Source organism: Malaclemys terrapin, chromosome 12 (assembly GCF_027887155.1).
Source record: "Malaclemys terrapin pileata isolate rMalTer1 chromosome 12, rMalTer1.hap1, whole genome shotgun sequence".
Taxonomy (NCBI): Eukaryota; Metazoa; Chordata; order Testudines; family Emydidae; genus Malaclemys; species Malaclemys terrapin.
Window position 1 is genome coordinate 3,375,593 of NC_071516.1, and position 21,832 is coordinate 3,397,424.

At 54.2% G+C, this 21,832-nt stretch overlaps 1 protein-coding gene across 4 annotated transcripts; it reads right to left on the minus strand.

Moving 5' to 3' along the window:
* On the minus strand, positions 1-15,933 carry LOC128847024 (sodium-dependent lysophosphatidylcholine symporter 1-B-like). 4 transcript variants are annotated; one of them, XM_054046341.1, is made up of 14 exons: positions 15,661-15,932; positions 13,976-14,098; positions 13,450-13,574; positions 11,942-12,074; positions 11,048-11,126; positions 10,056-10,213; positions 9,846-9,936; positions 9,215-9,336; positions 8,020-8,103; positions 7,606-7,689; positions 5,553-5,665; positions 4,773-4,916; positions 4,122-4,298; positions 1-2,839 (listed from the first exon to the last, which is right to left on the minus strand). In XM_054046341.1, exons 1-14 carry the CDS (start codon positions 15,745-15,747, stop codon positions 2,809-2,811), a joined length of 1,551 nt encoding a protein of 516 aa, XP_053902316.1. In that variant the 5' UTR covers positions 15,748-15,932; the 3' UTR covers positions 1-2,808. The 4 variants fall into 4 exon arrangements, with proteins under 4 accessions (XP_053902316.1, XP_053902318.1, XP_053902317.1 ...); XM_054046343.1 differs by lacking the exon at positions 13,976-14,098 and having other exon boundaries at positions 15,661-15,933; XM_054046342.1 differs by lacking the exon at positions 7,606-7,689.
* Between the last annotated feature and the right edge of the window lie 5,899 nt (positions 15,934-21,832).

Genomic DNA, 21,832 nt, shown 5'->3' on the forward strand with positions numbered 1-21,832 from the left:
CTTATGCTCTAATAAATTTGTTAGTCTCTAAGGTGCCACAAGTGCTCCTGTTCTTCTTTTTGCGGATACAGACTAACACGGCTGCTACTCTGAAACCTGTCAAATAAAGTGGGTGCAAAACTGGGGGCTAATTTGCACAAATACTGCCACTGTGTGTGCAGATTGGGTAGCTGCAAGCTCAAATGTTTAAAGCAGTGGTTCTCAACCTATTTACCATTGTGGGCTCATATGCAGCTCTCTTTGTGTTATGAGGGCTGCGTCCACACAATATAGATATATATATAGATATATTCTACCTGTATGGGCCTGAGGATGTCACATGGGCCGCAGCTGTGTGCTGATTGGGCTGCCCATGGGTTGAGAACCGCTGGTTTAAAGAAAAGGCAGAAAAGGCACAGGCCTGAAAAATAACAAGCTAATGCATGATGCCAAAGGCAATTAAATTTTACTTACTGAAAGTTTAGTCACTACAGAAGGGCCAGACCCAACCCTTGGTCTCTGTGCGGTGGGACATTTGTGGTGTGCTGAAGGTAGTACAACATGCTGAGTTTGTAGAGCTGTTCTAGAAACTATTAAAAGTGCAGTTCAGCTGATTCCATTGAGTGAATTTGACACCCTGCAGATGGCAGGCACAGGGCAGACCTTGTAATAAACCCCTAAGAAAGCAAGATCCCAGGTAGCTTAGTCCATTCCTGTGACCCCTTTCACAGAGAAATTCATCTGAGTGATAACTAGCTGACCTGCCTGCTGATGAACCCGAGGCAGGGAACCATGGTTGGTTTGGAAATAGTGAGACTAGCGGTCGTGTGGTGTGTATACTTCTCCTTTGGAGCACGTGCTTCTCTTTGAAGTTTCTACACTTGAACTTTGGGATCTTTCTGAAGATTAATAGATTCTGTCTTTACAAACACAGGGGACCAGCCCTCTGGGAAACAAGGTGAACTAGGATCATCCTACTGGCCACTCTCCAGGAACAGCATCATGCCAGCAGGTGATCAAAATATTGTAGCTCTCTCTATGGTAGTTGATGAAGGCAGGTGCTTAGCTATTGACAACAGGCAGTGAACCACTTTTCCTTACCCCTCCCAAGCCTCACAACCTACATCTATCATGCTTCCTTCAGCCTTGTCAATAACCGGCAGTAATACCCAGACAGAGCCGGCTTTAGGAAGTGCGGGGCCCGATTCGAACAGTTTTGACGGGGCCCCGGCAGGGATGACTGAAAAAACAAAAACAAAAAAAACCAAACACATAAAAAAGACATGTGGGGCTTGTACTCACCGGGCGGCACTCGTAGTCTTCGGCGGTTTGTCCTTCACTCGCTCCGGGTCTTTGGGGCACTGAAGAACCTGCTGCCGAAGACCCAGAGCGAGTGAAGGACCCACCGCTGAAGTGCCGCCGAAGACCCGGAAGGGATTCTCGGCCACTTGCCCCCACCCCGGCGGCCCTGCCACTGGGCGCGGGGCCCTCTTAGGTGCGGGGCCCGATTCGGGGGAATTGGTGGAATTGGCCTAAAGCCGGCCCTGTACCCAGACCCGGTACCCATGTTACAGCGTGTCACAGTGACTACCTACGCTGTATCTAACCCACAGTTCCAAGTGGCTGAATTCAGCAGTTCTCTTTGGCGTGGCGTTCTGGATGGAGAACAGTGAGTCAGCTGTTCTGCATGGGGGAGGTTGTAATCCCAGGTCTGCGCAGGGCTATAAGGCAACCAACATCCCTACCCTGTCACCTGGGCCACTCCCTGTGACCTACAACCTACCAAGGAAATTCCACCTCAGGTGATCTGACTGACAGTGGTCTAGCGATCCCTGATTGGTTCTTTGACCATAGAGACGCCCATGGGGCGTACTAGGAAGTATCCAGGCAACAATGTAGATTCCTAGCTAGCTACTGTACTTCTGAACTCCTGGCACTGACCTTGCTCTGACTCCTAATCAACCCCTGGAAACCCAACACCGACCCCGATACCTGGTATTGACCCTGGACATGATTTCTGACTCTGGCTAGACCCTCGGCTTGACTATTGACTCTGATACTGGTCTGATCCCTGGCTTCAGTTTTGGGATCCCAAGTTCTTGCCACTAGTCCTGCCTACCTTTACCTAGGAATTGGACAGAAGTAAATCTTCGTGCTGCAAGGCAGGAACTGATCACCACATAGGGTCAAAAGGACCCTTCCTCCCTCATCTCCACACAGGTACAGTATTACTCAGTCAGGATCATTAAGGAGGTGTTTGACACCTTCCTCTGAAGCAGCCAGCATTGACCATTCCACTATCAGCGGTAGGATCCTGGATGAGCTGGACCATCTGCTGTTCTGGTGGGACAATTCCTCTGTTCCTAATGCGATGGGTGGGTTAGTACAGTGTAGGAGACTTCATCTTGCCAGTTTGATGACCTAGAAATATAGTATGCATACAATACCCTTCCTAAAAAAATTGTATTTCCCCCCAGACTTAGCTCTCAGTACTAATGATCCTGATCTTCCAGAGAGAAACTCTCTCTTTTCTCCCCACATCTCCCCCACCCTGTGGTCCTGTTTTGAGTGTGCCAGAGCAGGCAGGAAAGCGAAAGCTAAGCCATGCAGAACGCAGTGCTGTGGGGTCACGCGGCTCTGCAGGCCTCACTGCACAAGCACCGCAGGGCTGGGCTGGCACAGGGAAAGGCAGTAAGTAGAGCTGTGTCCTTTGTGATGGGGACAATCAGCAACAACAGGCAGCTAAGCCTTTAAATTACACTGATGCATCCTCAGGGCCATGTAGCAATACTGGATTCTTTCCAAGTGAATTTCCCGACAGACGTTCGTTTACCCTGGGTTTCCATCCTTTACCCAATGACTGTTAAAAAAACCAGAAATGAATATGAAATCCAACTTAAAATCCACATTCAAGAGAGAGGGAGGCCGCGGTGTTTGGTCCCAGACCTAGTCCCAGTCCCACTGCATCAACATGGAGCGTCCTGGCCATAAACGGGTTTATTTCCTGGCAAATTCTCCTTTTCTCCCCAAACGTCTAGGCATGGGGACAAAAGGGAGCAGAGGTGACAATCACGCAGGCTCAGACACATTTCAGGACCCATATCTCCAATTGTTCCTGAGGCAGCCCTGCCTGCTAGCAAATGGGGGGTATTGTTCTGGTCATCCCCATCTCAATGTACAGGGTGCGGAGGAGACATCTGGCGGAGCCATCATGGCTGGCCAGCCATGTTATACCTCCTGAAGCTTCCCAGTTCAGCCTTCTGAAGCATTAGGAGGCCTCAAACTGCCCTGGAACTGGTGGCATAGCAGTGTATAAAGAACTTTAAAAACCCCAGTGTGCTGAAAAAAGTCTAAGGGCTGCTCTAGAAGCACTACGTCGGCCCAGCTGCACCACTGTCGTGTGTCTGGTGAAGATGCTCTATACTGACAGGAGAGAGCTCGCCCATTGTCATCATAAATCTGCCTCCGGGTGAGGCGGTGACTATGTCAGTAGAAGCTCTCCCACCGCTATAGTCCTGTCCACACCAGCACTTAGGTCAGTGTAACTTACGTCGCTCAGGGGGGTGGCTTATGCACAGCTTAAGTAAGCGGTAGTGTCGACCTGGCCTGAATATATATAATATAATGGAGATATCCCATCTCCTAGAACTGGAAGGGACCTTGAAAGGTCATCGAGTCCAGCCCCCTGCCTTCACTAGCAGGACCAAGTACTGATTTTGCCCCAGACCCCCAAGTGGTCCCCTCAAGGACTGAACTCACAACCCTGGGTTTAGCAGGCCAATGCTCAAACCACTGAGCTATCTCTCCCCCCCCCAAAAGACAGTAATCCTGGGTCTGCAGCAGGAATCGCTACAGAGAGGAGACTAGAGGGGAGCTCCCAGCTCTTCCCGTCCCAGCCTCCCCATACTTAGGAAAAGGTGTAGAAGTATTTGCTGGCTGGTTGCCATTGGGTGTGGATTGAGATGTGAGTTGAATTCCACTGCAAAGTGACTATCATATATTCATGCTGGGGAGTCCTTCCAAGTCAGCCCTCTCCGTTGGGATGGAGCCTGTGCTAGGTGTATTAGGCAGTTCTAGTGTGGAGGCTCGAACCAAAGAACTGCAGAACACGGTAAACTCTCCTCAGAGGGCACTGCACTTACCCAGTTGCCTCCATCTCCACCCTCATCTGTTTCCTCCTCTCCTCGTCGATGGGGTAGAAGCAGAATATGGCCATGGCAATGAGCAGCAGGGTTATTGGGACAGGGGCCATGAGTATCCGCAGCGTGAGGATGACAGAGGGGTTGGGTGTGCAGTCACTGGCTCTGTAACCTGCAAAACTGAAGAGAAGCACAATGAAAAAAGCACCAGCTTTCAGCTATGGAAACACTGGCCTTCGTTTCCCCTAGAAACCGGAGCCCCTGGGCAGAGCGCTGGCAATGGAAAAGCTGACACACACCACAGTCCCAGCAAGTCACGGCAGAGAATTGGAAAGGAGCAAACAGCGACTTCACTCGCAGGTTTGCTGAGCAGGAAGTGCTGTAGGGAATGGCATAGGAGAGCTGGCCATGGGACACTCCCAGCTCGTCCGGTTCCAGCCACCCCCAGCAGGAGGTGCTGTGGGGAATGGTATAGGAGTGCTGGCCTTGGGGAGCTCCCAGCTCGTCCGGTTCCAGCCACCCCCAGCAGGAGGTGCCGTGGGGAATGGTATAGGAGAGCTGGCCTTGGGGAGCTCCCAGCTGTTCCTGTTCCAGCCTCTCCCATGGGGTACCTGTGAACCCAATGATAAATAGAAAGTAGATTTTGAGGCCTACTGTAGGCTCATTGTTGATATCCCCAAGGAGAGTCCTCCTGCAAACTTGTTGAAGAAAACATAGAACGAGTAGAAAAAAGCTTCCAGGTTTAGGTAGTTCGGGTTCTTCAGCCTGAAATCATCCACCGCGTCTGGTAGCATGGACCTGGGGATAAAGGTGCTAGTCAAACCCAGCACTGCTGCCTGCCCGCGTCTCTCCTGTTAGGCATTGCTGGGTTTTGACACTGCAGCCCTCCAGCACTGGCCAACACTTCGGACTATGATTTGGGGGAAAAACACAGTAGGACCCAGTTTTTCAAGGCTGCATGTGCACTTTTGTGCCTAAGCTGAGCAATTGCGCTACCTGCATATGCAAATTAGGCGTGCATATGTGTGCACATATTTGCAGGAGTCTGGACATTGGGCCTTGGGTGCCATTTTGCAGGAGGCAGTACAAGAGAGGAGGTAAGTGTTTTGCATAATGAAAGCAGGGCCACATGCATGCAGCTATCTGCATTTTCACGGTTTGCAGACTGATGCAATGCCAGTGCTGTACAATCACTCGGTAACCCACAAACCTCCCTGTCTAATGCCACTCACACCGAGGACAAAGGTGCCCATCCCCCTGTGCTCTGGGATTTGGCCACGCAGATGAATGCACCCACATCTAGGCCTTTATCAACCAGGCTTCCCAACAGACTCTCCCTCCCCACCATTCAGTTTGTTCCTCCTACCAACCTAGCCCTTTAATGGTCCAGGAATGAGCAGCCCCGGCCGTGGCTTGGAGAACAGCTCCACTCACCAGGGTAACAAATAGAGGACAGCCAGGCTGCATCCCGCTAATACCACCATGAAGACGAAGACCAGGAAGTTGTGACTCACTAGGGTGATAACGATGAGGGCAGGGATAATTAACTACAGCAGAGAGAGAGAGAGAAAAGCGCTTATGCTCCCTTTGGTCTGCATGCATGTGGCCCTCACGCCCCAGGTCCCAAAGACCATGCTCCCCGCTGTCTCCATGCAAACGCCTCCTGGGCTCACGAATACCTACTATGGCCTAAACCTCACTTCTCCCATCAGAGCTGCCTGCATCAAAGAGACCTGCAAGTCCAGTAGCAACTCCACATCAATGCTTGGACATTAGACTATTTCTGATATTTCAGTGCCCCCTCCATGGAAGCTCCTCAGGGCAGGGACTGCATGTCTCCTTCCTGTGTCCTGTGCAGCCCTGAGAGCACGGACGGCGCTCGACAGGTGAGAACATCATGCTGCGTTAATTACTGAGTGTCATAGGAACCCCCGCAGGAGCAGAAATCAAATACGATTCCAGCGTAGAAGGGAGCGTGGTGCAGTGGTCTGGATTCCTGGGTTCTGGCTCTGCCATTCTCACTCTATGACCTTGGGTGAGTCACCTAGATCCAGATTTACAAAGGGACTTAGGTGCCTAAAGATGCAGATAGGCACTCCAGTGGGATTTTACAAAAGCCCCTAAGCAGGGACTCCCAAGACTGTCAATGGGAGTTAGGCACATACCCAGCCTAGGTGCTTTTATAAAATCTCATTAGGTGCCTGCCTGCATCTTCAGGTACTTGAGTCCCTTTGTAAACGTGGCCCCTAGAGGTGAGCACCCACACTGCGGGCCAGGTTTTGAGCAGAGCCCAGCACAGTGGATGCAGCCCGAAGGGACTGTCCGTGGTGCTGAGTCCCCCAGCTCCCACTGACACTGACTGCAGGTGTGGACACAGAGCCTTGGGGCTTGATCTTGTGAGGTGTGGGGTGTCCTCAGCAAACCCTGACCTCCCTGGGAAAACTCCCCGCACAGCCCCACGTCCATTCCTTAACCTCCCTGCACCTTCTCTGTACCCATTGCATGGGCTAGCCAGAGGACAAGTTAATTAACCGGAGGGGTGGAAGGCTCTAGGGAGGTGGTGACCAACTTGCAGCCCGTGGCCCATCAGGGTAATCCGCTAGCGGGCGCAAGACAGTTTGTTTACATTGACCGTCCGCAGGCACGGCCACCCGCAGCTCCCAGTGGGCCAATGGGAGCTGCGGGCTGCAGGGAAGGGCTGGCCCGCAGGCCACAGGTTGCCCACCACTGCTCTAGGGGAATGCAAAGCATTAATCAACTCTTCTTATTCCCCCTGGGTATTAAGGACACCCAACGAACAGCCCTGTGGGACTCCAGGGCAGTATGGGGGAGGGGAAGGGTATTATGCCGCAGTCACTATACTGGTCACTGCCCAGGCTGTGGCCGCTCGGTTTTACACAAAGCTGAGCGTGCGTAGCAGAGGCATCTGCCTGCGGCACGTTCTCTGCTCTCCCTGCACCCAGCTGAGCCTGTGATCAGCCCAGTGACACATCTTCAGCCAGCCCTCCGGGGTGGTGCTGGTGCCAGCTGTCAGCGAGCCTGTCGCGTCCTGGAGGGTTTGCTGGGGAGTCTCGTGTAGGGGTGCTGGGTCAGACTTTCACCTTCCCCGTGCAGCGAGGGGAGGGAGCGCTAAAGAGGAGGGGCTCACAGAGGCTCCAGTGCCAGCTCTGTTCAGTAGGAGACACTCTAGGGAATGGGGCAGAACTGCGTATGGACGTGCTCGTCGCTACTCCGGTAGGGGCCACACGCAGCAGGGGTCCCTGCGAGGAATGGTACAGGTATAGCACAGGTGGGTTGGGGAGGGGCTTTCCGTTACTCCAGTCCCAGCAGCAGGAGCTGTAGGGAGCAGGGTAGGAGGGCTGACGGGGGGCAGGGTGCCAGTCCCAGCCTCTTCCAGAAGGAGGCGCTGCGGGGGGGGCAGGGCAGAAGTGCTGTAGGAATTTCAGTTTAAATATCTATTTAAAGTCAGAGGCGAAAGGAAACTCACTGATAGGCCCACGAACAGAGCTGTTTTTTTCCCAAAATGCACGAGAAACCACTGCCAGAAGGGAATGGAGAGGGAAGCCACGACCTGGGGGAGACAGAGCCACAGGGGGAGACTCAGCAAGGCCTTCCAGGATCCTCGGAGCATTCCCCAGGAGACATCCATGTTATGGCGGGGGGGGGGACATGGGCAGCAAAGATACTGAAATCCATCAGACCAGCCTTGGGCACCGTTATCCCCTCTCCCTGCCCTGCCCACACTGGGGGCTTCAGATCAACCTCTGTCATGCTAGGTGAAAGCGTGGGCGGGGCCCTGGATAGGTGGGGGTTTGACCCCTCCCTGGAGTACACTATGGGGCACCATTGGCATCGGAGAGTGGGGCTGGGAGGGGAGACCGGTTCCGCTGTGTAGACGTACCAGCATGATGAGCACCAAGTGCTGGAACTTCCCAGCCAGCCCAGCAGCATGTGTGCAGAAAAAGGCAAAGATTCCCTGGGCGATCTGGGAAGGGAACATACAGACGCTCAGCGCTTAGCCCCTGGGCCTGCCGTCCGGCCCCGAAGGCGCCTGCAGTGTAGCAAGGTGGGAGGTCTTTGCTGCTCCTCGCCATCTGGCTGGAGATGCCTGTTCCGCCTGCCCCCCACTCTCATACCCACACTGCTGAATCCTCATCCGTTTTTCCAGGGATCTCAGAACCCACCTGTCCAACGTGTTCTCAGCCAGTGACTCACTCGCTGGCTTCCCACGCCTGCACTTCGTAGCACCAGGCTTTCAGCGCCCACCTGCCTCTCGGGGGCGGTTTCATTTTAAAACCATAAAAGTTCCTGTGAGTTCGGTGCTGGTGAAAAGAGCCAGATCAGCTGCCCTGTAGACCCAGATTCTCTCTTTGCTCCTGGAGCAGGCACATCGTGGGCATCAATGGAGCAAACACCCCCTTGCCACCTGCCAATGTGCCCTGGATAGACCCCCCCCCCGAATAAGGGGGCATTCATTCTCTTTGCCCATTCACGCCTTGGTCTCTCTGCCGAGGCTGCCGGTTAGAGGTAGGTGAGGTGGTTTCTGGGATACCAACACTCATCCTTGGGGAATCGGACAGAGAATACGGGACTCATGATGACCAAGAGGTCACCTAACACTGTCTAGCAGGAACAACTTTCAATCGCTGCAGACCGGAGATGGATTTGAACCTGCCCCCTAGAGTTAAAGGCTCTGCACAGGATCTCTCCTGGTCTATTGACCCCCTCAGGGGTCTTATCCCAACAGTCCCACAGCAGGGGCTGCTGCAGCCCGCTGGCACAATCTCACGTTTATTAGCATGGCCTGACGGGGGATTGCACTGGTGGGCAGGGATGGGAAAGGTAGAGCCCGGGGCTGGGCACAGCCTGTCCCACAGGTGGTGAAAGCTCCTGGAGTCTGTGCAGGTCCCTCCTTGCCTCTTCCCACACGGCTCGTGTGTTTCAAGCCACCGGTCCCCCACCCTCCCCCTCCACCGCGGGGACCCGCTTCTCCTCCTTGTTCAGATACTTTCGCCCCAGGACTTGCTGAAAGAGCCCAGCTGCTGCCCACGCTGCCGTCGCCCCTCACTCCACGCCAGCCAGGGCTGTGAGCGTACCTGGAAGGCCAGGGACATGAAGAGGAAGCCACAGAGCAGCCAGGCGTAGGGCTGGTGTCCCAGGATTAGTCGCAGGCTGTGAAAGAAGGGCAGCTGGGTCTTTCCCAAGGGACTGAGGGGCCCTGCAGGGGTGAGAAGGGAAGTGCAGCAGAGTCACCCCCAGCCCTACCCCCCGGGGACGGTGGGGATTACTGTTCGCGTTCCAGCCGAGAGCCACGAACACTATCCCAGGCCGCCTCGCGACTGAGGAGGCCTTCACCATGCTTGGCCCGGCCTCGCAGCCTGCCCGGGGTTCTGACCAGCCTTGCTGTACCGCAGTCTCATTTTCCCTTCTGCCTTCCCGGCCGAGGGGCGTAGCCTCCTCAGAGCTGACGTGAACTGGATGGTGGAGGAGGCTGGAAAGCAACAAGCCACCAACTCCCACGACATCGCAGGCTGGCGAAAGTGTTGAGACTGAAGCCCCTCGACCCGCCTCCTTCCCCCCCACAGGCCAGGCACTATGTCTCCCGACAGTCCGCCCAGTCAGCAGATTCCCAGCTCCCTCCCCTGCAGGACTTGCACCCATCCCCCAGAGCCACGGCTACAGGGCACCTCCCAACCATCGCAAGAGGAGCCAGAGAAGTGACCTAACCAGGCTGCTCCTTCACTCCGAGGAAGAGAATCAGGCAGGCCATGCAGTAGATCGAGCCCAGGACCACGGAGGCGATCACGTACGCCCTGCGCTGGAAGACAAGAGCCGATGCAGCCGTCACAACCTAGGCGCTGGCTGCAGGGAGCACAGACAGTGCTCTCACACCCAGAGCTCTGCAGAGGAGCGGGGAGCAGATGGCCAGGTGCTTACTGTGTTCTCCAAGGTGTCGGTGAGCCCCAGGGAGGTGCTGTTGTACCGAGTCCCATTGGGCACGCTGCAGCTTTTCATCATGCTGGCGTGGTACCTGCCGACTATCTGCCCCTGGATACCCGAGCCGACCAGCGTGCTGAACACCTCCACCCCCATTCCTGCCAAGAGCCAGGACAAATGGGAGAGGGGTCAGTCAGCCTTGCGGCCTGAGCCTCAGAGCAGATCCCCTAGGGAAAGGGAGGCCAGCATGTGCCTTGCAAAGTAACCTATTGGCTTTGTGTGCCTGAAAGGTAGGGTGACCAGACAGCAAATGCGAAAAATCGGGACCAGCTGGAGGGTAATAGGAACCTATATAAGAAAAAGACCCAAAAATCGGGACTGTCCCTATAAAATTGGGACATCTGGTCACCCTACTGAAAGGGTGAGACTGCCCTCTGGTGGCTGCTCACAAAGCAGATAAGAGATCTACTATTGCTGCCTGCTCTAAAATTTCCCCCTTCACTCCAGTGGTAGAGGCCTAACTTGTTGGAACTGAGGGGCTAGTCCTGGTTCCCCATGGGAGTTGTTTGTCTAATAAATGCTTCTACACAGAGACTCTTTACAGCAACCAGCCCAAGGCCTGTGTGTGTTCAGGATAACCACGCCCCGTGCCGCGGGATATTGCCTGCGCCGTGGATGGGCTGATTTAACAAAAGAAGAACTTCTAGGGATGCCACGTGCCCTGAGATTGAGATCCAAGCCATCGGAGTGTCCCTGGTTAACGCTGCCGCCCAGTTACTGTTTAGCTACAATAACACGTGGATCCCAAGTATGGGATTTTTTTTTACATTTTATAAGGTATCAGGTCAAATTCACGCCTGGTGTGACCCTATTACAAACCCAGATTCAGAGACAACACCCCTCTGGCATGGAGTGAGAAGTCACACACTGGAGAGAACTCGCACAGGCCTGGGACCGGGAAGGAAACCCTGCATCCGGGCAGAGACACTTACTGTAGGCAGTGGCCGAATCCCGGTCTCGCTGATTCCCTCCCAGAAACATGGTCAGGGAGGAATACGGCACATGATAGCACTGGGGAGAAAAACAGCTCAGAAACCAGACAACTCAGCTGCTTCTCCTCTGCCTGATACTGGGATCCCCTGTCTCTCACATCCCACCCTCTGGGGCAGACACCCCCCTCCCCTCCCGGGAACACTTTTGGTGCAGGAGCTACCACCCTAGAGAACAGACGTGAAAACTAGAACTACTGCCCTGGTTCACGATGTCACTATATGACCAACCAGATACCATGCCCTACAGCGCCCCCTGCTGGGAACAGCTGGGATGGGAAGAACTGTGAGCTCTACCTCCACCCTACAGACTGACCTCCACCATAACCAGTTACCCTCTACCGTGCCCTACAGTGCCCCCTGCTGGGAAAGTCTGGGGCCAGAGCAGCTGTGAGCTCTGCCCACAGCCAGTGGTCTTTATAGCGTTCCCTACAGTACCCCCGGCTGGGAGAGTTTGGCACTGGAGTTGCTGTGAGCTCCCCTACAGGTTGAGTTCCTGTTCTCGAACGGCCACTCGGGCACCCCCAGCATAGCAGAGATTCTGGTACTGCTCGTGTGATCTTGCATGCACAGTCTGTGCGAGGTCACACCCCCAGAACGTGCCATTGTAAAGAACATGCCACCCCACCCCCACTGGCATGACCTCGCACACACATGGCGTGCTTCATCCGTGCTATGGGAAACAAACACATCCAGCTTTGTGTCAGTCCCAGGCAGGGGACAAACCATTTAGAAACAGGATGGTCCAGCTTAAAATGGGACAAATGGCCTGCCTAGCCTGTTCTCTGCAGCAAGGTGAAGGCGGCTCCTGACACGCTTAGCCGCTGGCGTCCTTACAGTCATGCTTGTCTGGAAGAAGCAGTACGTGGTCAGGTACCAAAGGAACTTGAGGGAGACAGGCATGGCGTCCGAGGGGGTGGACCAGACCAGGCAGTAGAAGACCACCCCGAACGGCGTGGAGGAGACAATCCTGCAGGGCAAGCAGAGATGATTCAACACAAGCACCGAAGCAAAGTGAGAGTCGAGTTTATTCCTGCCTCATGCGCTGGCCTCCTTTGCTGCTCGTCACACCACAGATCCTCCACTGCAGGATCAGGGTTGCCAGGTGTCCGTTTTCAACCGGAACGCCCAGTCAAAAAGGGACCCTGGCGGCTCTGGTCGGCACCACTGACCGGGCTGGTAAAAGTTCGCTCGGTGGCACAGTGAGGCCTGGGGCTAAGGTAGACTCCCTGCCTGCCAGCCCTAGCTCCATGCGGCTCCCGGAAACAACCGCCAGGTCCTTGCGGCCCCTAGGCACATGGGCGGCCAGGGAGGCTCCGCATGCTGCCCCGCCCCTAGTGCCAGCTCCACATCTCCCATTGGCTGGGAACCACGACCAATGGGAGCTGTGGGGGCAGTGCCTGCAGGCACGGGGGCAGCCCATCGAGCCTCCCTGGCCGCCCATGTGCCTAGGGGCCAGCCAGGATCCTCACCCCCCCTCACCCCAACACCCTGCCCCAGCCCGGAGCCCTCTCCCGCACCCTGAACCCCTCATTTCTGGCCCCACCTGGATCCCGCACCCCCAGCCCAGAGCCCATACACCTCCCCACACCCCAACCCCCTGCCCCAGCCCGGAACCCCCTCCCCCACCCCAAACCCCTCATCCCTGGCCTCACCCCAGAGCCCACAGCCCCAGCTGGAGCCCTCACCCCCCCTCCTGCACCCCAACCCCCTGTCCCAGCCCAGTGAAAGTGAGTGAGCAACAGAGGAAGGGGGGATGGGGCAAGCAGGGGCGGGGTGTTCGGTTTTGTGCGATTAGAAAGTTGGGGCGACCCTCTGTGGGATCAGGGTGAGCAGGGGAGGGGAGCTTTGCTCAAAGCAAGGGAAAAACAGATAGGCAACAGCAGAGCCACGCTGGCCCCCAGATCTGTTATCACAGCCCCTGCTCGAATATTCGAGGCCCTGATCCAGCAGTGGGATCCATGGGGACAGGGGTCCAACCACATGGACCCAGCTGCAGGCTCGGGGGTTAAATATTAGCGCAGCAATCCTCTGTATATTGTGCTGCTCACTTCATGGGAGAGCTTGTCCCCTGCCCCTCCCACAGCTTAACGGCTTGTCTGGAGGGCTCCATGTAACGCAGGTGAGAGCCACTGGGTATCAAACCTCCAGTCACCTTGACTATGTAGTGAATCGTGCAGAAATCGCAGTTGTTCCAAGGGGACCGATTCTGGCCAGTGCTCCCCCTTTTCAAACTGCGCGTTTTACGCGCCCAGCCAGAGGCGTTGGTCCCAGTCCCCGAAGAGGTTGCACCTGGCCTCCAAAGCCAAATCAACCCCCGTTCTGCCTCAGCCCCCAGTGCTCACCATGGGATCAGCTTGCCAAACTTCCTCCTGGGGCTCTTGCTGACCAGGAAGCCGACAGCGGGGTCTGTAACGGCATCCCAGGCTCGCCCAAGGAAAAGGATCAGAGAGGAATGGAACGGTTCCAACTGGGAGAGACAAACGGCTGGATCAGGCCACAGCACACAAGCGAACAAGATCCCAGCCAAAGGCGGAAAGAGTCAGAATGACTCGGCCCTGGAGAGGCCAGCTCTGGGCAGAATTCCAGGCTATCTTTCTTGGAACTGCAATGACATGGAAACCTCTCCCCACCCCCCACACCTCCTCCTCCTGCAGCTCTGTGGAGCTAAGGGTCCTGATGAAATCATAGCACTTGAAGCTGTGGGGCACCAGCAAGGTCTTTCCAAGAACACTATCCAGCACCAGCAAGGTCTTTCCAAGAAGAAGCTGCAAGACCCACTTTCACCCAGACTGCCCCACACATACACACTCCTGTATGGAGCTTCTCTGCTTCCGAACCCCACCATCCCGCGAGAAAGCAGCCGCTCACTTGCACAACGTCCAGTAGGAAAATCTGGAGGAAGAACCCGAGGGCGTTTCCTGTCATCTGGTACGGCGCACCACCTATGGCGTAACAGAGCTTCCTGCAGAAGGGCAGGGGTGTCAGCTGCATCTGGAACCAAGACACAAATGAGCCCCGCTCGCTGCAAACTGACCTGCGCCCAAGAGGTTAGCGACCCTGCTCTCTGCCCTTGCTCTTCCCATCCCTGGATATCCTCCCAACCCTGCCCAGAGCCTCAGCTTTCCCCCACCCATGATCCCTGCCACTGCAGCTGTCACTTGGGCTGAGGACTCCACAATCTGAAGCAGCCACAGGAATTGGTGTGACATGAGGCTCTCCTCTTTCTTCCTTCCAGGCCCGAGTATGTGACCCCAGCCCCCCCACCATGCTCCAGCCTAGCAGGGAGCAAAGACCCACGTGTGCACCTTGGGCTTGAATCTGTGGCCTGTGCAGCATCTGGGCATGTTCCTGCTAGATGGACTTTTTGGTATCAGCATTTTAGTGGGCTGGATGCCCAACTCTGCTAGGAGTCTAATGCAACTTCCACTCCTGCTCTTCCCAGCCTGTAGGGTTTCAGTCCTTGTCCCCTGTGCACCCAGGTGGGACTATTGTTAGGTGGGCTTCTGCCTCGACGGCAGGCTGTTGGGATCAGCTGCTTTGGTACTTTGTGGACATGAATCTCCCAAGTTACCGACACTAATGGCTTCGTTCTCCTCTCATGTACCCTGGTGTATGTCTGCGAAAACACCCAATTTCCACTGGCTTAACCACACTCAGAATCTAGCCGTAAAGCACCAGTGAATCGCTGATCTGTTCAGATAACACTCAGTTTTGCTCTTCCTTTTCCACCGCGGCTTCATGTTAACACATAAGTGCGAATTTCACACAGCATCACCGCTGCTGACCCAGGGACAGAATAAAGTCCAGAGTCCACTGGGTTTTTATAGATCGGGGAGAGGGGGCAGGGGAACATTTTAGGGGAAAGGAGATGGGCTGATGACAGAGTCCATCATTCAGCTAGGTGCAGACAGATTTATTGATGCGTCTGGCGGGCCAATTTTCAGAGCTTGCAGCAAAGATCTAGGATCTAGTGAAGTGGGATTCCCTTTTGTTTATAGACAGTTTCACTTTCCGGCTCTCATGCACAAGTCATGGTTGGCTTGCATGCATTGCAGGGAATGCTGAGTTGTTTAACAGTTTCCATTGCAGCTCCGTTTTTAAAATCTCTTGGTTTTGTAAAAGTGTCTCTTCCCCTTGTGCTTCCCTCCCCATCTTTTCAGGGCCCCCAGCAGCGGTGTGGACAGGTCACTCTTCCTTGAGTGGTGCCTTACAACAGGTGCTAACACTCGGCTCCACCTTGCATTGCTGGGAGCCACTTTCCCAGCCCTGCAGAAGAGCTGCTGGGTGCAGGTCAAAAGCGTCTCTCTCACCACCAGACGTTGAGCCACTAAAAGATACTAACCCCCCAGCACCAGCACCCCCGTGTCTCGGGCTATCGCCACGTCTCAGGGCACCCGGGTCATTGGAGTGCCAGCAGCAACCAAATGTAAACGCCCCCCTTGCACAGGGTGTTCTCAGGCTGAGTCATAGTGAGGCCCTTCAAATCCCCCCTGGCTACCCGAGCCAGCGAGATTGCATTGGTCTGCGAGAGAGTCTGTCCCCGCTGCTCTTACCTCGGCGTGGCTCGAACTCGCCCCAGGGCTGTCTCCCGCGTGGGTTAACCCCGGCAGCGGCGCATGCCTCGGGCTGTCTGGAAGCATGTTTCCAAACACGCGGCCTCCCTTACAGGCAAAGGGCGGAAGGCTCGAGCCCAGCTCCTAGGTGGGGAAAACAACCCCGCGGCAGTGCCCCGGCGGGTAACAGGAGCCCGGCCCGGGGCTTAGCTGCCTTATCGCAGCGGGCAGAGGCAGAACCGAAACTGACCAAACCCACCCCGGGGAGGAGCCTAGCGAGCCGCTTGGCTAAGGGCCCACGTTGCCCTGTGTGCGCTTTGGAGGGGGAGAAGCGGGGTTTGCACTGAAACAGGCCAGACCCCGCGAGCTGCCCTGGGGGGCTGCAGATCACTGGTTCTCAGCCTTGGGGGGCGCAGGGCTCATGTGCAAATGGTGATCGCCTGTCACGGCCCAGGAAACAGTCTAGTGGTGCATGCCCTGGGGAGAGGGATGGGTCCTGCCCAGCACTCGCCCCACAGTGGCATCTCCTGTGCTGCAGGGTGGCTGGACTGGGCTCTCTGCTCCAGGTGTTGCAAGCGCCTGGAACCCAGGTTGAGGTGCTGGTCAGTTTTGACCCCCCACCTCCCTGACTGGACCAAACCTGGGGGAGTGGAGTCGTGACCTGGCTCAGGGGGTTGCAGCGGCTCCCATTCGGCCAACCCAGACTCCTGTCCTCATGACGGCTGGGCCAAAGCGGAGTGGTGCTGGGATCCTGGTGGGGTCAGTGCCTGGAGCAAGGGGGAGGGGAGCTCAGCCAGCCCTGGGGGACAGGAGCCAGCACAAGGCCCTTTGAAGCATTCTGGCGCCCCGTGGGTCGAGGAACGCTGCTGTAGAACTGAAAGGTGAGGGATCGTCGGCAGCCCCTTCCAGTCCCCTCCAGCTTGGATTAATTTACAAATCTGGAGAGTTAGCATGCTGACACACCAGGCTCCACTAATAACAGCGCCGGGACTGACTCAGACGCACATCTTTTCATCACCATTGTACTCCCGGCCTGGATCACAAGAATTACTCATATGGTACCGCAGCCAAAGCCCACGCTGTCTCCCACTAGCATACCGAGGGAAGCACGTATCCTTCTACACACAATCTGCTTCATTATACCTAGCAGCAGGGAGGGAGACACTGAATCCCAAACAAAAATCCACAAGGGGCCGGATTTTTCAAACGTATCCTTGTGCACCTGCCTGCAACCCGCACCTCCCCCCACCCCCACCCTGCACGAGTTGGAGAGCTGCAAAACAGCCGTTGGAGGTCTGGCCCTCAGTGCTTGTCCCCTTTGACGCCCCTGGGGTTTCTGGGTGCAGCAGGCTGCCTTTTCTGTACACGATAAAAATGGAGTTTGTGGAGGTGCTATGAAGCCGGCAGCACAGCGATGTCCATCGCTGCCTGGCTAATGCCACCCAATTCCCTTCCGAGAGGATAGCTTTTCTATTCCTCCAGTCAGGTCTTGCTAAGGCCTTTCGTTGTATCCCCACTCACGCCTGCATCAAGCCTAGGCCAGAGGTCACTAGAGGTAAGGCAGACCCAGGAGGTCGTGTTTGCAACCCACTCAGGCTTGACAGGCTGGGCCAGGGTGAGCAATTTTAAGAAATGGCACCAACCTTCTTCTGCTATTACACTGGGCTACTGGGAGCTCTCACGGCTGTGGCAATTAACGATGCCGTGCACCAAGGCCCGGAAGCTGCCCGAGCCAGCTCTTGCCACACAGGGAACGTAAGAACAGCCAGACTGGGTCAGATCAATGGTCCCGCTAGCCCAGTAACCTGTCTTCCACCAGAGGCCAGTGCCAAGGGCTTCAGAGGGAACGAACAGAACAGTGCAATTAATGAGTGATCCATCCAGCTGTCCAATCCCAGCAGCTGGCAGTCAGAGGCGTAGGGACACTCAGAGCACGGGGCTGGGTCCCTGTGAACGTTCGAGGGAGAACGCATTGCAGCAAGAGAGGCTACAGCGATCCCGTTTGCCTCGGTTTTGATCTCAATTGATTACAGAGACATTTGGGGATGGGTGCGAAGGAATCTGGACAACGGCTGCTACACTGTGTCACTGTGTTAACTCGCAGGGCAGATCAGACCCTCCAAGAAATTACCATCAGGCCAGCCGGAGTGGGTCGGGACTGGAGAGACGTTTCAAGGCAGCTCATGACTCAGGAACGTGCTCCCGAAGGAGTTCCCAACAGAGCTAATGAAGCAGCTTTTCGGAGGTTGCAGCGAGGTAGAGAGGCTGGTTACTGCGGAGGAATCCTGCCAATCAGCCCTGGAGGTTCTTTGCGGCGAACCCAGTGGCAGCCTTTGGATAAATTACATCTACCAGCCCCAAGAAGACAGGTTCCTCCCCGCCCTGCCCAAGAGAGGCAACAGCAATATCTTCACAGAGCTGCAGCAGCCTCCTTCATGGAGTTTGTGGGATGAATGTGTGTGGTCATGGCTGGGCGTGAGGAGAAAGAGGATGGACGTGCAGGTGCTGTGGGTGGCAGGCTCTGGGCAGCTGGTGTTGAAGATTAGAGAAAGCACATTCCACCAGCTCCAAGAGGGACTGAATGCCTTTCAGTCACTGTAAATACATCTGTTACATAAATTATTGACTGCCGTAAGCTTTGACATATGCATTATTTACCTGAGTGAGAACAAGAACCACAGTTCAACCCTTAGCATCAGCCAGTTAACTTCAGGGTTTTTTCCTTCCTCGTGTAAACTGAAGGGCTTAATCCAGCATAAAAATGCCAGTTGGAAATCCCTGCTCCTCCACACAGAGGTGTGAATAGAAAGGCCCAGCTCTTCACAATTGTACATGTGCTAGTCCTGGCCTAATTTACAGGCATAATTATTGCAATTGCACATGTACATTCAATTTGACAGCTCTGAGGGTGTTTGTATGGTTGCTACAATGACAAGCAAACCAAACGAACGCGTTTGTACATGCACAGTGCTGAATATCTGATTCCAGTTACAGGCTTTTCAGTCGCTCAGATCTCCATTCAGACATACAGAAACCTGTGTCTAGAGAGCAGATCTTGGAAAGGGCCCAATCCTGCAGCCTTTACTCATGCAAGAACTCCTATTGACTACCATAGTTTTGCCCAGAACCTCATTTAAGTCCCTCCTTACGTGGCTTGAGTTGCTTATAAATGTAACCGTTCTGCCAGATGGAGCTGGCAGGAAAAAGGGCTGGGTTCAGTATCTACTGGTTCCTCTTAACAATACAAAACGGAACCAGCGTGAGCAGCCACCCAGTAATCTGTGAAAGTTAACCCCCCCCCAGGCACAATACTTCCCCTCTCACAAGCACTGAATCGGTGCACAGCAAAGAAAACTTAATACAAAGGGAAAAGGAACCAAGAATCCATTTGGGAAAACACCACAACCATCATTCAAAAACATCACTAAGAGCAACCTCCACCCCAGAGTACATTGGGCGGTGTCCTTTGCCTCGGTTTCTCACCTTGCGGTCTGAGAGTCCAACAAATGTTCCTTCGACAGCCCACTGCCCTCTCCCTCCACTGCACCGCGCTCACAGTTGCTGTCCTTGGTCAGCAAAGACCCAGAGTTCAGAGGGGGTCAGGCATCAAGCAACACCTCAGCTGCTGCAGCCATCATTACAACTGAGCGGTCCCTCCCAGGGCTGTCCTACCGTGGGACATCACACCCTGCGGTTCTGCCACTTACCCCAGCTCTCAGCAATTTCAGTGTGCAGTGATTTCGCCAGGTAGTGGGGAACCACACTGCTAGTGCAGAGCCGTTCACAGCAACACTGTCCGGCCCCAGGTCTCAGGCTCGGCACGCGGGTGTCACTGATCACTAGAGCTAAAAACAAGGACTCAGTGGAATCCAGTCAGCTCTGTCTTTACTCAGTGGACAAAGAGGATCCAATGGTACCTAGGACTCCTTAGGCACAACTCCCACGTAGGGACCTGACCCCACCCTCTCCCCCTTTCATTGGGATTTGGCATGCCTGCCCCTTGCTTAGTGAGCGAGGATCAGTTTGGACAGGCGAAGTGCAATTCGGCTGCCCTTCGCTCAGACAATAAGGATAACATTTCATTACCTTTGCACTCAATCCCGAAGTGATCTGTAACCCACCACCAGCCAAAACGGATCACTTTGGCCAAGCAGCTCCATCATGCTCTGCGTCTAGGTAGAGGAGCGGTGTTCACGCAAATACAGTCTGTTCCTGAAACCTTCTTCCCCCAGCTCCTCACTAGACGCTGGGGAGAGCTCAATTAGGCCCCACTCACTGAACCCAGATGGAAGAAGGGAAATGCAGAGTTCTGAACTCTGGTCTTTGCTAGAGAATAAAGGAGAAATTACTTTGTTTTAAAATAACTTTGTAGTTTAAGATGTATAAGATTTGGGACCTTGATTTTTAGGCAGTTCACATTCACCACTAGAAACAAAGCGCCTACATCTAGGGGCAGGGGGAGCGGAGCACTGTATTCCTTCAAACGTGCAACAGGCCTGTGAACATACCCGCAGCTGCAGACGTCTATAAACATGCCTGTGCTTGTTTAAAGGGCCCGATCCAAAACCTACTGAAGTGAACGGGACACTTTCCACTGACTTCAGTGGACTTTGGATCAGGCTTCGCGTGTCCTACTGTGACTTACTATGTGCGTGCACACCCCTTCTATGGCAACCTAACTCCAAAGGTGGCGAGAATTCAACGGCAATTAGGCACAGGAGGTGAAGCTGGTAAGGCAGCTCGATTTTATAAAAGCCGAAAGCCCACCACCAATAGACTGAACTTCAAAAGAGCCTCCTGGGAACGGGCTTTGGTTTTTTAGAGGTTCTATTTAAACGTGTTATGCTGGGCAGCAGCATTTAGGTCAGTGTCTAGTTCTAGGAGATGTGGTGTGTTATGATCAGACACTTCCTAGTGAGCAGGAGAGTTTCACAATCCTAAACTAAATAGGGCGGATGATAGCCAAAGGTAACAATGAAGACCTGCTACTTTAAAATCAAATCCTTAAAAAGAGATTCTAGGTCCATCCATGTTAAACAAAACAGAAAATATGCCCATTGAAAGGTAACCTTCGAGCATGTCACATCGGGGTAGAGAAGCCATCTACCATCAAGGAGACCCTTACTTAGAAAGAACAGAGGTAGAAGCAGCATATAGCACCGCAAAGGGGAAGTACAAGCTTCCTGGACATAGGGGAAGAGCAGAACCTGCTCAGAGAAGGGCGGAGAGGTTGGGCCTCAGCTGCAGAAGTATGTGAAAAATGTGCAGTTATTAGAAAGGGAGGAGGAACAATGAACCAAATATGGAGGAGGCAGCATACAAAAGAGTCCTGTGATTCTCACCTCTTGGAGGAGACAGCCATTGCAGTGAGAATGCTTGTCAGGAGAGTGGGAACATTTATACAGCTACGACTGCCAACCACAAACAGAACAGTCTGAGTTATTAAACTTTGAGCAGTACCCTCTCCACTACTTTTCTCTCTCTCTCACACACACACACACACACACACACACACCAGTGTTTACTCTTTACAAATAAAGCTCAGCATATCTATGAAGGGGGTGGGGGGGTCTCACATAAACATACACAAAAAACCTGGGCAGAAATCAAGAGGTGTAAATTCTAACATGAGAAAGTGAGTTTTTGCCAAGGTGCATTATGAACCATGAGACATGCAGGCAGAACTCTGCTTGGGAGCAGGGAGAGAGGAAATCGGCTGCTTTAATAATAAATAAGTAACAATCCAGTGTCTTGGGCCCTGAAAGAGAAAAAGTATTTTTAAAAAGGAAATGAGACAGCAGCATGAGTCTGATTCTCCATCGGTTTTATCAAGTGTGGCACAGATTAGCTTCCCACCCAGAAAAACGGCAGAAATGAACACCTGAAGCCCACTGAATCTACCCAGGAGTGCAGGAAAAAGGCATTTTTGCCCTCCAAAAGCTGACTCTGTTAATGAACGGACCTCCCAGCAATAGGAGTTGCAGAGGCGAGAATTCCCTCCCTCCCCTGCAGGGAGTAGTTCAGAGTGAAGCATGCAAGGCCTGCAATAACAGGTTAAAAAAGGCAACTCGCCATCCCACTTGTAAGAACCGTTGTGTGCTTTCCAGCCCAGTTTCACCTTCTACCTTCGTCCACTCTGGTGTATTTTTAACTTTTCGGTCTCCAGCAATAA

What these genes read in the sequence shown, in the direction of transcription:
- LOC128847024 (XM_054046341.1), bottom strand. Translation starts at nt 15,747, where the DNA reads ATGCTTCCAGACAGCCCGAGGCATGCGCCGCTGCCGGGGTTAACCCAC. An exon ending in GGATTCGGCCACTGCCTACA is followed by an intron (nt 10,214 to 11,047) that starts GTAAGTGTCTCT and finishes GGCTCTTGGCAG; the next exon opens with GAATGGGGGTGGAGGTGTTC. An exon ending in GTCCTCTATTTGTTACCCTG is followed by an intron (nt 4,917 to 5,552) that starts GTGAGTGGAGCT and finishes CTTTATCCCCAG; the next exon opens with GTCCATGCTACCAGACGCGG.